Here is an 18,223-nt window from a genome sequence, read left to right as displayed (position 1 = left end):
ACACACACACACACACACACACACACACACAGAGAGAGAGAGAGAGAGAGAGAGAGAGAGAGAGAGAGAGAGAGAGAGAGAGATAAACCAAAGTTACATGTGATGTAGTATGTGTGTGGCTGATGAGTGACTCTCGATGCTCCAAAATTGAGGTGATGAGGGTCGCAATGGAGAGCCCACACTGTGGCTGGGAGAGGAAAGTGTGTAGATCTAAGTCATGGCTGAAAATGTGAGGGAAGCAAGTTTGGATGTGACCAAAAGCTGAGCACTCTAGTAGTGTGTGGTACTCAGACTCTCCAACTTGTAGTAAGCATAATGTGCAAACTCGATTTGACTCTTCTCCATTTCCCCTCGCATCGAATGGAGTGGGAGCTAAGCCGAATGGCTACGATAGTGTGTATCGATGACAAGTGGATAGGATCAAGCAAGTAAGGGTGAGTGGGGTTTCCTCTTTCAGCAAAGAACATGGTTTTGTAGTTGGGGGAAACATGGGTGGTGTAATGTATGAAGTGTGACCCCCCGGATTCCTCCCAAGCCGTAATACATTGGTGTTGTAGAAAAGCTTCATTCACTTGGGAGTCTATTGAGGCAAAATGGTACACTCTCTCTACACTTATCATCGTAGAACCAGTGTATCAAGCACCTCTGGATCCAACACCTGTTTACTTTATTGCAAACCAGGGAGCTAGATTGCCTATGATCAAACCAATGCCAAAACTAAAAACTAAAAATTGCCATAATTACAGAGCAAATGACCATTGAAAAAATGATTGCCCTGAACTAAATAAGAATGCGAGACCTATAGAGGCATATTGTGGAGCGTGTGGTCGCAAGGGGTGGACATTCTCCTAAAGATTGTCCTAAGAATCCAAACAACAATGGAAAAACCGCCATAAATATAGTTCAGGCTATACCAAGTAGTTCATCAGAAGGGGAACCCATAATTCCAATTCAGGTAGTGACTAGGGAACAGAGGCTAAAGAGAATAAATAGAAAAATTCAAGCGGACCAGACATACTAGAAAATTGTCCAAAGACTCTAGGAAAAAACAATGTAGACGATATGAACTTAGGAGAAAAAAAGTATGAAAGGAGGTTGAAGAGAAAGTGCAAAAGAAGATAGAGAAAAAGGTGCAGATATTGCCATCAGATTTCAAAGAACCAAAACCAAAATTGGTAGGCTCTATTTTGGTTGACAAAATTGTGAGGTCCCCACCCCGTCATCGCAAACGACGGTTTTGATGGTAAACCTAGTGGCCACTAGATCTATAGCGGAAGCAAACAAAGTGGTTTAAGGGATCAACTAGCAGACGGGCTCTCATCACCAAGTGAATTGAGTCGACCCTACTAGCAACAAGATCTAGTTCCACCCTGAAGGGGAAAGCATGTCTAACCACTTATCGGTCCTAAGACTCACCTTCAAGAAGGAGAGAAGTCTCGACTGCCTTTTTCCCCATTGATTTCAGAGGTATGTACACTTGGGACTTCACTGCTTCTGATGCAATGAGCAATTCTAGCGTCATTTACTGTACTATGGGGACAGAGAGTTCCCAACCAATCGGGACCACCCTTCTCATACGCATAATTGGCAACCCGAGCCAAGCCCCCACTTTCCACCCCCATACTCACACTTTGTCTTGTGTGTCCTAATTACTAACACATTTTCTGTTCAACATATATATTCATTGATTAATTCCAATTCACAGGTTGTGTTAAGACAGCCCTTCAAATAGTTTTTCAAAGCGGCACCAAAACAATCTTTCCAGTAAAAATTCACTCAATAACTCATTTCATTTAAACTTCCAATTTCCTAGAGGCACGAAATCCTCCAGCGAGTCTTAACTCCACTCGTTGTCACCTAGTTGCCCATACAACTAGATTTGTCCACCGCATAAAAAGCACGACATGGAAATCCCACCGCAAAGAATGCAAGTCGTGGGTATCCACTGCATCCAAAACGGCCAAAAGCCCCATTCTATCATATCAAAGTGCTCAAATCTTAGCTCGGATGAGCAGCTTATGACCAAAATAGGCTCCAAATACAACAAAAGTTGAGTTGCGGTTTCCTCTTCTCTCCACATTTTTTTTTGGTTTTTTCTCAGGTTTTTCAGCGTCCACACTTCACTTTATCCCTTGGGCACCTTTTACCTTTTGATTGACCTCAAACAGACCCCGAACAGGCCCAAAAATGGCCACGTAGTGCGTTTTTGTTACCCTTCTACACCCATCCGCACATCTCGCACTCAACGTTTTCCAATAATGCATCCCACAATCACGTGAAGTGGCCCCCAAATACAGTTTTCATGATGAACTTTCTGCATAATTGATCACAAGAAAACACTCCCGTTGTGTCCGCAAGTCTTGATCCCATTCGACCTCTCGACGCCACTGGATGCCATCTGTCGCACCTGCTTACCTCATGGCATCGGCCCGTTGATAGCTTCCTCGAGAAGTTTTACACTCTACCAACTCCTCATTATTATAGAAAAAACATACTGATACTGGTGAAAATGAAAATCGATGTACTACGTACACGTTGTCTGCAAGAACCTCACGAGCTGTCCCCTGAGATCAAGAGGGGGATCAGGACTAAATCAACATTGGAATTAAAAATGAACTGGCTGAGTTAATTTTCCCTAGCAAACAGTTTTTCCTACTTCAGATAGTTTATTCCAAAAACATTCTTTCCTACTTTAATTTAAATACATTAATTAAAATTCCGTGGTCTCCGTTGGATTACCAACATGTTTGGGGTAATGATATTTCCTATCTTACCGAAATGCAATGTTATTAAATTGTATTTGAATTAAAATTTAGGTCTACCTTGATAATTTTCTCCTCATTGCTTCGTGAGATGACCAGTACTTGCTCGACCATTGGAGCCTTCCCCTTTCCGTTGGTGTTTCTCATCCCGGCCTCATGGACGTGAGATCCACAAAAACGGGTCCTCTTTGGGGCCATTTTTACTCACTACTTAAGAAGATGATTTTGGAAAAGAGACTAGAGTACGGTATACCATGACAATCTGCAGTTGGTCAGATAACAACATGATTAACTTTAACAAGCATTTCTTCTTATACGGAAGATATAGAATCATTTCAGGGGTATGATAATTACTCCTCTATCATAATCTATCTTGGAAAATATTTAGATTAACACTAGTTGATCTAAGTTTTTTGTTACATTGACAGCATCTTCACATGATCTTATGAGAATTGGCCTTAAAATTAGATGTTTAGCTCGGCAATTGAAAATTTTTGTTTCCTATGATTACTTGCTTAATTAGAGTACTTGAATGACGAATTTGCTATACTAATTGCTTCTCTAAGATGAACAAAAAAGGTACAGAATTAACTTGTCCACATGCGGAAGAATTTCCTTTTCTATAATGACAATATTTTAAGAGGGTGATTAATTTCTCTAATTTACACATTAATCTTTTGTAATTAGAGTTTAATCCTTGTTAATTAAATTCATTCCTAATGCAATGACCTATTGAAGTCGTTCAATTCGCTACTTTGCTAGAGATTAACTGATTTCCATCATTCATGCATTGAACTAATTAGCTAGCAATTCACTATTATTAATTATGGATTAATTGATGATTAAGAAGTTGATTTGATGCATAATTAACTAATTGGATAAAGATAGTGAAATAGATTAATCACATATGTGATTTAGAGAGTTTACTACTAGATAGAGTAGCTAGATTTTGCATGGAATTAGCGGGAGATAAGGAATTCATAGAGAAATCAAGATGAAAACATAAAATTGACTTTGGATTATCGTAAATCGAGCTAATTAGGCCAGAAATTCTGATCCAATGAAGCCTAATTGACGAGAGATTGGCAACACCTCCTCCTCTTAATCGGCTTCTAGAGATTGTGTATGTCGGCAGCACCTCGCCCAAGGTGTGTGTGTGTGTGTGTGTGTGTGTGTGTGTGTGTGTGTGTGTGTGTGTGTGTGTGTTGAGTATGTGTGTGTGTGTGTGTGTGTGTGTGTGAGCAGGTCCTTATATAGTGCTTAGTCTCATGCAAATCGAAATCTGCTCCTAAATGCATCTGAGTGAGCACTTGGTCTTGCATAGGCAGCTTGGGTGCATGGCTTGCAAAGTGTCTAGTTAGCTTTTCCAACTGCCTCTCACACTCTCTATCATGCTTGGTAAGTCTCCCACAAGCTCCTAGATGAGTGGGGGCGCCCTCTAGCTGCTAAAGGAAGCCTCCAGTGGCCTAGAGCCTGTGCACACACCAGCCCCCGAGTGCCGGTGCCCCCTCTAGCCTTATAATTTATTTATTTTTATAACCTTAGACGGTCTATACAGCTTGGATTTTAATTCCAAAACTTGTGGTGCTAAGACGGAACTAAGGTGCATCATCCTGAGTACCTGCCATATTTAGCAGCTCCCGGTGTACGAAAATGCATTTTTTTAAAATTTTAGGTACGGGTGTAGTTTGTCAAGCCGGTCAAAACTAGACGGGTCCGGTGACCAAAAACTTACTATTTTAGGAAAATTTTCACAATTTTTTTTTTATTCATTTTTGAAATCTCTATAACATTCTAAACATCTTGGCACTGACAGATTTAGAAAAACTATCAAAAATAGTAACTTTTTGTAGTATGATTATTTTGTAGTACAGAGGTGCTCTTTAGCTCGGGGTCAGAGATCTTACATCCTTCCCAACGTGAAACATTTGAGATGTCCTCATATCAAGAATTTATTAGGATAATCCTTTATGAGCGTTGGTTCATCCTCCCAAGTAGCGTCTTTTTCAGGATAATCTTTCCACTTCACAAGGTGCTTGGTAATTGTCCTGTTTCGTAGCTTTCTTTCCCTTGATTCAAGGACGTAATCAAGTTGAAGTTCGAGAAGTCCTTGCACTGGCATAACGATCTGATCTGATTCCGAGAGTTGATTAGGGTTAGGAATGTAGGTTTTGAGTAGGCTGACGTAAAATACATCGTGAACCTTTACGTTTGCGGGTAACTTGAGCTTGTAGGCCTGGTCACTCACAACCTTAGTGATTTCGAAGGGTCCACAATATCTCGGGCTTAGTTTCTTGTACCTTCCTAATGATAAGTTGATTTGATTCGGTCGGACTCGTAAAAAACTTTTTCTCCTTCCTTGAAGGTTTGTTCTGATCGATTCTTATATGTGTAATGCTTTTGTCTATCCTGAGCAGCTTGTATATCTTGGCATATGGATTTAGTCTGAGCTTCCATGTCTTCTAGCATCTTCTTAGAGGCTTCTACCCTGATGGTTGGGTCTGAAAAGTTAAGCGATGCTAAACGGTCTTGTCCATAAAGAGCTTTGAAGGGTGACATTCCAATGCTTCTGTGTTCGAAATAATTGTAAGCATATTCTACCAAAGGAAGATATTGTAACCACTTCTTTGACTCTTGCGAACAATAGGCCCTGAGAATGTCCTCAATGAATTGATTTACTCTTTCAGTCTGCCCATCTTTCTACGGATGATACGCTGTGCTGAAGGCTAATTGTGACCCAATAGATTGGAAAAAGAGAAGTCCAAAACTTTGATGTAAACTTGGCATCTCTATCACTGACGATACGCTTGGGTAAACCATGTAACCTAAAAATTTTCTTGATGAATACTCGGCTAATATCCGAAGCAATAAAGGTCGTCTTTACAGGTATTAGATGAGCCACTTTTGTGAGCATATCAACAACCACAAATACAGAGTCATAACCTCCTGTAGAAGGTAATCCTGTAACAAAGTCCATACTGATGCATTCCCATTTCATATGGGTATGTCAAGAGGTTGATGTTGCCCTGGTAACTTGATTCTTTCGGCTTTTATCCGTTGACAAGAAAGACATTGCCTCACATAGCGAAGTATGTCTCCTTTCATTCCGGACCAAAAATAACTCCTCCTGATAGCATGAAGAGTCTTAGCATAACTTGGATGTCCTGATGTAGGGCTATCGTGTGCTTCATACAAAATAGTCTTCTTTAAGGATGGGTCTCTGGGTACACAAAGTCTATGTCTGAAGTAAAGACATCCTCCCATAAGAGAGTAATATTTAGATTCAGGCATCTTATTCTGCTGGACTAAAGATACTATACGTTGGTATTCTGGATCTACCAAAGATGCTTCTTTATTTCTATCCTAGATAGGGTTATTTGGAATAGAGATAGCTCCGAGAAAAGATTTTTGGCTAAGTCCATCTGCAACGGCATTTTCCTTCCATGGCCTATACTTTATGTCAAGGTCATATTCTTGTAAGAGTTCTATCCATCACTGTTGTCGCATATTGAGAATAGGTTGAGTAAAAATCCATTTTAAGCTCTTGTGGTCTGTAACTAGCTGAAACTTGCATCCGAGAAGATAATATCTCCACAACTTTAGCGCATGTATAACCACTAAAAGTTCCAAATCGTGAGTAGGATAATTCTTCTCATGATCCCTTAGCTTTCGTGAAGTATATGCCACAGGTCTTCCTTCTTGAGTAAGTACTCCGCCCAAAGCAAATTTGCTAGCATCGGTCGCTACTTCAAATTCCTTATTGAAATCTGGAAGCTTTAAGATAGGAGCTGAGACCAAGAATTCTTTAAACTTAGCAAAACTAGACTTGTGCTTGGTCTTCCACTCAATCCTCATTCCTTTCTTCAGGAGTTCCGTCAAAGGTGCAACAATACGTGCATAGTTCTTGACAAAATTTTTGTACCATCCCGTTATTCCAAGAAATCCTCTTACTTCGCTGGCGTTGGATGGTTGAGGCCAATCAACAATATCCTTGACTTTATTTGGGTCCACTGAAATCCCTTCGGCCGATATGATAAATCCAAGATAATTGACCTTTGGTGAGCAGAAGGTACACTTGCTCGCTTTAGTGTAAAGTTGGTGCTCTCGAAGAAGATCAAGTACTTTGCGAACATTTTTTTCATGATCTGCCTCGTTCTTAGAATAGATCAGAATGCCGTCAAAGAAAACCAAGACAAAATCTTCTAGATAAGGTCTGAAAATATCCTGCATAAGTCGATTGAAGCTTGCAGGAGCATTTGTTAGACCAAAGGACATTACTGTGAATTCGTAGTGTCCATACCTAGTGTTGAAAGTTGTCTTTGGAATGTCTGATTCCTTGATCCTGATTGGGTAATATCGTGACCTTAGATCAATCTTTGTAATCATTTTGGCGCCATGGAGTCTATCGAGGAGTTTGTCAATCCTTGGAATTGGATACTTTTTTTTGACAGTTACCTGGTTCAGTCCATGGTAATCTATGCATAGCCTTAAGGTCCCATCCTTCTTCTTTTGAAAAAGAATTGGTGCATCCCAAGGAGAAGTACTGGGTCGAATGAATCCTTGTTCAATGAGTTTCCTAAGTTGTTCCTTGAGTTTCTATGGCCTCTGGAAGTGACATTTTATAAGGTCGCTTTGAGACAGGTTCACATCCAGGGATAGTCTCGATCTCATGATCTACCTCTCTATGTGGTGGAAGATTCGTAAGGTCTTCAGGGAATACATCATCATACTCCCTCAACCAGTTTGGTCGAAGTCTGGCGTCTGATTGGTCCACCTGAGCTTTACCTCATAAATTTGCTGCCCCTTTCTCAGTCCCTTCAAAAGTCTGCTGGCCTTAACTAGAATAGCCCTAGGTCTCCCATTTTTCCCCTGGATTAAGACTTCATTACCCAAGTTATCTGCAAAGGTAAAGTTCCCTTGTGCACAATCGATGTGGGCTTGATTTTGCTTTAGCGTCCATCCCTAGTATCCCATCAAAGAATCCTAAAGGTAGGGTTCAAAATTGAGAAGAAGTTGGGTGTCCCCCTAGATCAAAGTCGATTATACCTACAGAGTGTTGAGATACTACTTGCCATTTGCTAACTCTACAACTAATTTACTTGTTGGATACTTATCTAGCATTAGCTTTCTCATGCATCTGGGTGAAAGAAATGAAAGAGTACTACCACAATCTATAAGGAAGTTAACTTGTTCACCTCTGAGAGATCTTAGTGTATGAATGAATACGTATTGATTGCAACCATTGGGGTTGTCAATTGCATCATGCAAGGTTGCTCTCTCCTCTGCTTCATCTCCCACAGTTGGTTGTACCACTACGGCATTCACTCTGGCGGTAGCTCCACGCCCTCGCCCTCTATTTACCCTTCCACATCCTCCTCTCCCATTAGGTTCTCCTCGCCCATAGACATTTAGAGGTATGGCATTGGCGTTGGTTGCTTGAGTCTTCTTGGGGAATTTAGATCCGTAATGCCCGAATTCGTTGCAGTCATAACAACGTACATTTGGAAATTCCATAACTGCGGTAGTGGCTACTATTGGGCGCTGTTCGTATGCTTGGTTGGTTGGTCTATTATTCCAAACATTTATCCTTGCCCTTTTTTCCAAATGATTCCTCTTATTCTGATTGACCTTCTGAATTTCCATAGCTAAGGGTTTAGCTCTTAGCAAGGCATCTTGAAGAGTTGCCGGTCTGAGAGCTTCTAGCCGATTGTTCAAGGGGTCGATGAGCCCTTGGCAGAACCATGCTACTTGCTGATCCAGGGTCATTCTAGGAGCATATCTTTGAAGAGTAACAAACTTTGAGTAATACTCCTCGACAGAAGAAGTCGACTGCTGATGAAGGGAAAAGAACTCGTTCATCTTCAAGGTTTTATTAGCGGGTGGTAAGTAACACCCCATCACTGCAGCCTTGATTTCTTCCTCAACTGAGAAGATCCCTTGATGTTCAGATCTCTGCAATGTTGTTTCCACCAAATCTGGGCATCGCCAGAGAGGTGAAACATTGCGAACATGGTCTGGTTCTCGGGTTGAGTCCCTGCAGCCTCAAAATAGTCATCCATCGCTTCCATCCACACTTCCACATCTCTCTCCACATTAGATTCCTCGGCCTTAAAGGTCGGAGGTTGGGGAGGAGCTTCTTTTCTTGTGCTGTCGAATAGAGAGAGATAGGTGGTGCCTACACGGTTTACACGGAATTTGATACGATTTAAATAAACATGAGACTTCAATAAAATCCAAGTTTCAAATCACCGAGAGACAAAAACTCTTCCTTTATTGATATAAATTTTTTTTACAATCGTAACCTTTTGAGGTTTAGGATAACTTTTGAGCAATTTATTACATGGCATTCTGGGATATCTATATGATATGTCTGGCAGGCTGTCCTGGGATATAATGATACAGACAATGTTTATGTGTTATCACAGGGTGAAAGCATAGAATGGTGTCTAAATACTTGGTCTCCATGGACACCAAGTATGATGCTATGGATGGCACCATAGCTTGGATTTTAAGTCAATAATTTTTAAAAGAATATTGGTAAAAGAATATTGGTAAAGGAATATTGGTAAAAGAATATAGGTAAGATAACTGGCTTCACGACTCCACTACTCGGATTGAAAGACATGGAGCGGTTAGCACGCATGGACCCCCCCCCTCTCTCTCTCTCTCTCTCTCTCTCTCTCTCTCTCTCTCTCTCTCTCTCTCTCTCTCTCTCTCTCTCAGATAGCCTCCAATGCCCATCTCCATCTCTCTCTCTCTCTCTCTCTCTCTCTCTCTCTCTCTCTCTCTCTTACTCTCCCGTTCAAAATATGGATGATGGAGAATCTTTTCCTCTCGCTTTGGTTCCAGCTCATACCTCCTCACAAGCAGCAATGGAGCTTTTTGAACTCAACAATGTAGCAGAAATGGATTTCAGTTCACTATTACAATCAAGAAGTTTTGTACGACTTCATTCATTTCAAACTACTACAGACTGTTCCAGGATGGTGGACGAAGGATTGTATGATGAGGCACATGGAATAGATATAGTTCATACGCAGGTGCAATCCAAGAGAAAGGCTTGTCTAAATGAGGATGAAATTATTGCAGTGAGGAAGTATGAAGCACAGGCTAAACGTTAGTACAGAAAGCGATGTCGTGCAAGAAAGCAAGTACAACCAAGCGTCAACATTGGAGCGGAAGATTTTCATAGGGAAGATTGTCATAGGGAGGACGTCGACGTACACACAAAGGAAGACAAGAAGCAACATACTATTCAGAATATTGTTCAGCACATTGTGAGACAGTTTCATAGTTACGGGAAAGAAGATAAGAATGCAATTCTTCAAGGTGTTTTCAATGATGATAGAATCTTGTCACTCTGTGAAGATTTGTATCTTCCTGCGAATGGCCTTATTTCTGCACTCAAGGTCTCCTTACAGGAATTAAAGATTCCAAAATCAGCTGAGGAGATGTTTTTAAAACGAAGCACATTCAGCATGCTGGTGAATGGATTACTGCATGATAATGGGAGCCAAGGTAGAGGTGTTACTCTACATAAAGTGGCAAAGCTATTAAATGTTCATCCAAGGAATTTATATTCAGCTTTGGGTAGACTTGACAACGATCCTATGTCAAGTACGCTGAGGTTCGACTTATGCAAAAGGAAGTCTGGAAATGCTGAGTCCTTATCGGAGGAATTGAAGCAGACAATTAATACATTTTGGATAGAGCACAATAGGGTGTCTCCAAACAAGAAAGATATTTGTCGGAAACGATTGGGCAGAAAACATTATCAAGAGCATCCCATACACTTACTTGATGAATCTCAGGTAAACATGTCTCATTCTTACAATGAATAACTCTCAAGTGAAACATCTCACTCTTGTGAATAGCTACCCATTGGGTGTTATGGAGTTGTGTACATGCTACTATATGTGATATGTAGCCAAGTAATGTGTCAAGATAGTCCATTGTCTCTACCTAGGCTATTATGTGTGCTATATTGCACAAGTGTAGCCCAATGTACCTGTCTATACTATAAGTGTGCCATGTAAAAGGACTCTATTGTAGTAAGATAGCAACATGTGTGCTATACAGTAAAAGTGTGTGTAAGAATAGCACAATGTTCTTGTCTATGATATGATGTGTGGTATGTGAAAGAGATATATTAGATATTGAGAGCACTATGTGTGCCATATAGCGTTAGTGTGTGTAATAAGAGGACAATGTCCCTATCTATGCTATTATGTCATAGTATTTCTTGCAGTATGAGTGCTATATAGCATAACTATGTGTAATAATAGCCCGATGGTCCTGTCTATGCGATTATGTGTGCCATGTAGCAAGACTCTATTAGAGTATGACAACATCATGTCTGGTATATAGCAGATATGTGTGTATAATAGCACAATATACCTATCTATGGTATTATGTGTGCTATCAGATTATATAATATTATGAGAGCACTATGTGTGCTACATAGCAGATGCTAGTGTAATAGTAGCACGGTATCCATGTTTATGCTATTATGTGTGCCATGCAGAGTGTGATATGTGTAATAATAGCACAATATCCCTGTCTATTCTCTTTTGTGTGTTATGTAGAAGAGCTGTGTTATAATATGAGAGCACTATGTGTGCTATATAGCAGACGTGTGTGATGTGTGTGTAATAACAGCTAAAAATCCCTATCTATGCTATTATGTGTTATATAGCAAAATTGAGCATGTAATGAAAGCTGAGTTATCTATCTATGCTATGTAGCATAACTATATGTATTTATACCAATGCATCTGTAGCTATGCTATTATGTGTGATATATAGCAAAATGTAATTCTAATGCATTTTTTTTTCAAGAAGACAGAGTATTTCTTGAAGTTTAAAGATAGCCACCCACATGTGGCGATTGGGCAAAGGTCCTTTGATAAGCTGAAGCCTTGGTTAGTGCGAAAGTTGAAAGATCGAAATACTTGCTGTTTTGTTTATCATATCAAACTGATGTATCTCAAAGATGAGTTTAATGTTATGCGCTCATCTGATTTTGGTTTTCATGGGAGGTCATGTACATGTAGATGCAATGTTTGCAAATCAGATGGGGTGAATGCATAATTTCTTGCTATTGAGCACTCATTTTCAGGGATCAAGAAGTTGTGGGAATCATGCGTATGTACAAAGGCTGAGGGGATATGTTCCATAAACACACCTGCTTGATGGGCCAATGCAAAAACTGTGGTGTGGAAAAGCTCAGCCTTTGTCCATGAGAACGTGTAGAGATGACAAAGACAGTTCCACTCCAAGTCTTCGAGGACATTAAAGTTCAAACTAAACATGGTCTAAGTAAGAGAAAGATGTTGTCACTCAAACATGTGGCTTTAAGTGAGCTGACATGGAGGATAAAAGACGACATCAGAATCTTCATCAAGCACAATTTCACTTACAGATGGTAGGCACATCAATACAGAGAATGTTTGAAGGTGTTTCCTTCAGATACCATTATATCTGTAGTAGACTTTGTTGAAAATTACTCGTTCAAAGAGCAAAATGAAGTACAATCCATGCATTGGCATACAAATCAATGCACCATCCTTGTTCACATAACATACATGCAAGACAACGAAGATGACAGTATTATCAAGCATATGCATTTCTACATCTCCGATGATAGGCAACATGATACGCTATTTGTCCAGCATTGTTTTCTTCTTTGTGATCAGTGGCTTAAAGACCAAGGGCTGAATTTCAAGAGGCACTGGGTGTGGTCAGATGGTGCAGCCTTGCAATTCAAGGCTAACAGGTACAGAGATGACATGGAATTTTTTTGGCTCTGGCCATGGCAAGGGGGAGCATGATGGTGCTGGCGCTGTGATAAAGAGAGCCCTTACACATGAACACCTCAAGAGTAATGGATTTTTTCTTAGGCAAGCTGCAGACGTGGTTGTATTTTTGACGAGAACAATGTCCAATGCTGCATGTAGCTCTTATGCACAATCCACTAAAGAAGGTCCTACTATGAACATGAAATTTTGGCTAGTAAAAGAGATCCTACTCAATTAAGGACCAGGCAGCTTTCTTGTTTTTGAGATGCTTGCATGAAGGGCCATTGGAGGACTTGTTCCAACAAATCATATGCAGGCAAGTGGACACATAAGGCATTGAAACCACTCTCTGAGGTACCAGAAGAGACTAAGGTACCAGAAGATGAAGCTGCAATGCTTGAGGGATCCCAGGATATGCTAAGTGAGTATCTCATTGAAGGTGATAACTTTGCAGTCAATGCAGATGCTAGCAATGCAAAAGGTGTAGAGTTCTTTTTTTTTAGATGTACAAAGAGAAAATGGATGACAGATTGCATCTTAAGAGATAAGTGGAAAAACAAATGTGATAAAAACACTTATGTTGTCATAGGGTGTTATTATCAACAGCAAGACGGGGACCCAAATCACTACACTCTACTTGATGATAGGGGAGTTACTAACGTGTACTCTCACCTTGTTCGGGAAATCAAGTTTGACATGCCTTTGGTAGATGCTACCTCAAAGACATATTATTTATCTCTGAAAATACATGAAACCATTTACAATGCCATGCCCTATGAAGCAGCATGATGCCTATTTAACTGGCTTATATTATGTTCTATATAGCCTTCACCATTCAGTACCTCCTTACACATGTCCATTGTGCTATGTATCACATAGCACACAACCACACAGAGCACATAGCATAGAATCACACACATTTCAGATAATGAGGTTACTATTGTGAACATGTTGCACCTTGAAAAAAGTTAGCCAAGATATTTGTCGGAAACGATTGGGAAGAAAACATTATCAAGAGCATCCCATTCACTTTCTTGATGAATCTCAGGTAAACATGTCTCATTCTTACAATGAATAACTCTCAAGTTAAACATCTCACTCTTATGAATAGCTACCCATTGGGTGTTATGGAGTTGTGTACATGCTACTATATGTGATATGTAGCCAAGTAATGTGTCAAGATAGTCCATTTTCTCTACCTAGGCTATCTCACTGTTATGAATAGCTACCCATTGGGTGTTTGGAGTTGTGTACATGTTACTATATGTGATATGTAGCCAAGTAATGTGTCAAGATAGTCCATTGTCTCTACCTAGGCTATTATGTGTGCTATACTGCACAAGTGTGTGTAATAATAGCCGAATGTCCCTATATATGCTATAAAAGGACTCTATTGTAGTAAGATAGCAACATGTGTGCTATACAGTAAAAGTGTGTGTATCACATATCACAATGTTCTTGTCTATGATATGATGTGTGGTATGTGAAAGAGCTATATTACATATTGAGAGCACTATGTGTGCCATATAGCGTAAGTGTGTGTAATAAGAGGCCAATATCCCTATCCATGCTATTATGTCATAGTATTTCTTGCATTATGAGTGCTATATAGCATAACTATGTGTAATAATAGCCCGATGGTCCTGTCTATGCTATTATGTGTGCCATATAGCAAGACTCTATCAGAGTATGACAACATCATATCACGAAAATAAAATTACATCATATCACCAAAATAAAATTACATCATTCAATCATTAAGTTTAGAGAACTTTGAACAGGTCAGTTTTTTGTATAGAAATCGCAAGTACATTCACTGCGCAAAATGCTGTATAACATACTTCTCGTTGACTTCTATAGTGGCTGATGACACGAGCAGACACTATGTCCGAAGGATTTTCAAACTGGTTCATCTTTGCATAAGCATTAGGGCTGGGTGAGACTCTCCACTTGACTAACCAAGGGAGCAATGTGCTAACCAAGTAAATTGGGGACTGACAAATCTTTGCTGGTTCAAATGAAGCAGGACAGACCCAAGTCCTGAGAGGGTTGAGGAGACACTTGTAGAGTGTGTCATCCACCACTAGTGTATTATCAGAGTTGAACTTAGGATAGTGCTTCCAAAAGTCTTTCAAACACTTGAAAAATATGGGCTTTGCATTATCTCTACATGGAGGGATCCCAGGAACTTCATTTAGCTTGAATCTCACCTCTCTACACCCCTCTTGACCGATAATATCGAGGAAAAATTGTTTGTTCAGCCTAGGAAACCATGCACTCAAAGCAAGTGCTAGATTGTCCTGGGCCATGTAGCTCCATTTGACGGAATCCACATCCTACACAATGGTAGAACCCATTAAGTGCCACCTCGCTAATGCTTTGCTCAAAATCCACAAGAGGAAAAGGCTTCATCAAACTGTCCCCCACATTATGTGAAGTCCTCTCCATGGTAGCACAAAATTTAAAGTGCTCTGATTCCTGTGCTATGTTGGTCTCTACTTGTGCAAGTAGTGCTTGTGAAACAAAGAAGACAACACATCTAATTTAAGTCTCAATAACCCAACAAAAGCAGATTGTTGAAAAGAACATGCAACGTGAATCTTATTCCTTATTTGCAATACCACATATAAGCCAAGCACTTACTCTATATGCTATAAACACAAGCTTGATGTGGTATATGATATGCACTGTGCTATATAGCACATAGCATAGTCCAAGTATAATGTGCTATAAGTGCTACATAGAGTATGCACTGTAGATCATAGCAGAGAGACTTTTTAAAATACCAGATATAGCCCAAACATTTTCTCTATATGCTATATAGCACAAGCTTGTTGGGTATATGATATGCAGTGGGCTATATGAGACATAGCACATAGCATATAGCACAAATATTGTGTTGTGTAGCACATAGCACAATTAGAGATGGTGCTATGTAGCACATAGCAAAAATAGAGATTGTGCTATATAGAACAATTCACTACTCCACACACTCCAGGGATATATTGTGAACATATAACACACAAAATGTGCTATTTAGCACATAGCACATAAAACGATTGTGGTATGTAGCACATATCAATATTTAACACACACTTCAGGGCTATACTGTGAGCATATAGCATACAAGTTATGCTATATAGCACATATTACACATGTCCATTGTGCTATGTATCACATAGCACATAGCCACACAAAGCACATAGCATAGAATAACACACATTCCAAATAGATGAGGGTACTATTGTGAACATGATGCACCTAGATTGAACTATAAAGCACATAGCACATAACCACACATGGCACATAGCATATAACCACCCACTCCATGAAGATGATGGCTATGTTGTGACCATATAGCACATACTTTGTGCTATATAGCACATAGCAGAAATAGAATATGCTCATACAGTACATAACCATACAATCCAAAACACTCTAATCACATAACCACATGGAAGTGAACCACATATAGGAGGGTGTGCACCTTTGCTTTAGCCACATTGGCTTCTAATTCAACAACGTTCTCTCTAGTAGTAATCGAGAATTGTCCAGTCAAATCAATCAGGCATTGTTGAGCTACAGGGTCTTGCACACAATCAATCTCCGTTTGCAACTTTATGGCTAAAGTGTTTGAGCTTTGAGCACCCTCAACCCTATGCAATTCTCAAACTTGATCCTCTACCTGCTTCTTTGCACCCTCTAGTCTTGACTTATAGTCTTGCAATCTGCCCTTTGCAATATTCTTCATTTCTGCAAGTGCCCTGCTATCCTCCTCTGCCAATTGTACCAGGAATCCTCCTGTCGGCACGCTTGACAATGGTACAGATGTACCTTCTGTTTTCAATGATGATCTGGTAGAGGCAGCAACCTCTTCCTCTACCACTCATCTACTCTTCCCACCTCTTGATCTTGTTTTGCAAGTTGTGTCTTTCTTCTGAGGCTCTCATTGCCCTCTCTGCAAAGATAGCCCAAGAAATTTGATGTTTGCTAGATTCACTGTAGTTTTCCAATGCAAAGGCCTTTGCAAATTGAGTCCCTACTTCATACGTGAAGGAACCCTCCTGGTAGACATCCCAGTGTCTCCACACAAGCTTTTGTAAGAACTCCGACCGAGCATGGTATGCCTTCACTTTCTTCTGGCTACCCGGAACAGGCTTTGGGCGTATAAAGACAGCTTTCGAGTCCTCCTTAGAGATGTCATTGTTTCCTGTCAAGCTACCCGGATCAACTCCCTCCAATGGGAATCCACGCTCCATATGAAATTCCTCGGCAAGACGACAAAACTTCATATGCAGAGGTGGTTTGATGTTCCTAACTATACTACTGCTTGCTTGAATCAGATGCTTTGAGGAAGGTGCCATGATGCACTCTCAAGTGATATACATGCACATCATCCAATGAACTCATGAGACGTGGTGTGCCCTCGCTTATCATCCCTGCTAAAAAGAAACAAGAACTTCATGGGCCTGCTCTTGTAAGCAGGGCATTCAAGGTGATGTGCTATGGGATTTTCCCCAAGGTTTCATGCAGCTTGTGGACTAGCAAATTACCTTCGGAGTCTATGTCCTCTTATGCAGCCACCAACAACAACATTAGGTTTTGCTCGCATCTTGTTGCAAATGAGCAAGGTGTGGCACTCATGCAGCTCCAAATGCAGCTTAATGTAGCTAATTAATGATCCCAGGTGGGGCGCGCGTGCTCAAGAAGTAGAGAGTGTACATGTTCAATGAGAGAGACATACCTCGAAGAGAAGAGGGCGGTTACTGCAATCATCCTTGAAGCAGCCAAGCTTGCATAGTAGAAGCTCTAAGCACAGTAGACCTTGAGGATGCATGCGCGCGAGAGAGAGAGAGGCAAGGGGTCAGGGGGGGTGGGCATGGTGTTTGAAATTTTCTACTACTCATGAAAGAAAGTGGGTGTGTGAAGGCTAGTGGGTGTGTGAAGGCTGAATTTTTAAGTATAACATTTTTTAGAATATAAATTTGGACATCTGAAATATGGCACCAGTGACCACACCCCCAATGTCATGCTATGCTATTTAATTATATCACATATATAGCTTTCCACCTATTCATGCTTTCACCCCACATTCTTACAATCCTCTATTTCTCCTAAGAAATAGTCCCTATACTTATCCTTAAGCGGTGATAGACCGCTTTTGACGTGTACAAAGTAGCGTTTATATGCATGGTCATATGTACAAAAAGATGTAAATACATGAATTTGGGAGCTTTGCAAAGCGGTTTCAAGTTTGAAAAAAGGTGCAACGTGTGCACCTTGTAAATATGCGTGCTTGCGTGTCGGCAGTCGAGCATACGTACATGTCTGGATAGGGTATCGGGGCCTTGGATATGGTTACAGTTGGCTTATTTTGTCTCTATATAATGTGTTTGAGCTTTCTAGAATATAAATAATGCAAGTGACAAGTGTGGGTAGTCTCATCCCGCTCGAGACGTTTGACACATACGGCAACTGTCTATTTGCGGCGCCTGATCTGCGGTGGTGCGTGCACCGCCCTAGAAGTGGTAAAAAATAGAATGTGGGGATGTGGAAATGTGCTTTGGGTATTGAGGATAAAGAGTGCAAAATTTGGTGCATTTTGGAGTCCGTTTGGGGTTTTTCCTGCGAAAAATGCCCGCCAGGGGTCAAAACTGGCCAAAAC

The 18,223-nt window shown here is 40.5% G+C and overlaps 1 protein-coding gene across 1 annotated transcript; it reads left to right on the top strand.

The window, feature by feature from the left end:
• Positions 1 to 12,831: 12,831 nt before the first annotated feature.
• Positions 12,832 to 13,347, top strand: LOC147430408 (uncharacterized). Its single transcript, XM_086494737.1, has one exon. The coding sequence runs from the start codon at positions 12,832 to 12,834 to the stop codon at positions 13,345 to 13,347; it is 516 nt and encodes a 171-aa protein (XP_086350863.1).
• Positions 13,348 to 18,223: the final 4,876 nt, after the last annotated feature.

This window comes from Adiantum capillus-veneris, chromosome 22, assembly GCF_014529385.1.
Source record: "Adiantum capillus-veneris isolate H3 chromosome 22, ASM1452938v2, whole genome shotgun sequence".
In the NCBI taxonomy this organism is placed as follows: domain Eukaryota; kingdom Viridiplantae; phylum Streptophyta; class Polypodiopsida; order Polypodiales; family Pteridaceae; genus Adiantum; species Adiantum capillus-veneris.
This window is presented reverse-complemented; position numbering and strand designations above follow the sequence as displayed.

Bases quoted from the DNA above. Each gene is read 5' to 3' on its own strand.
- LOC147430408 (XM_086494737.1), top strand. From the start codon at position 12,832: ATGAAGGGCCATTGGAGGACTTGTTCCAACAAATCATATGCAGGCAAG.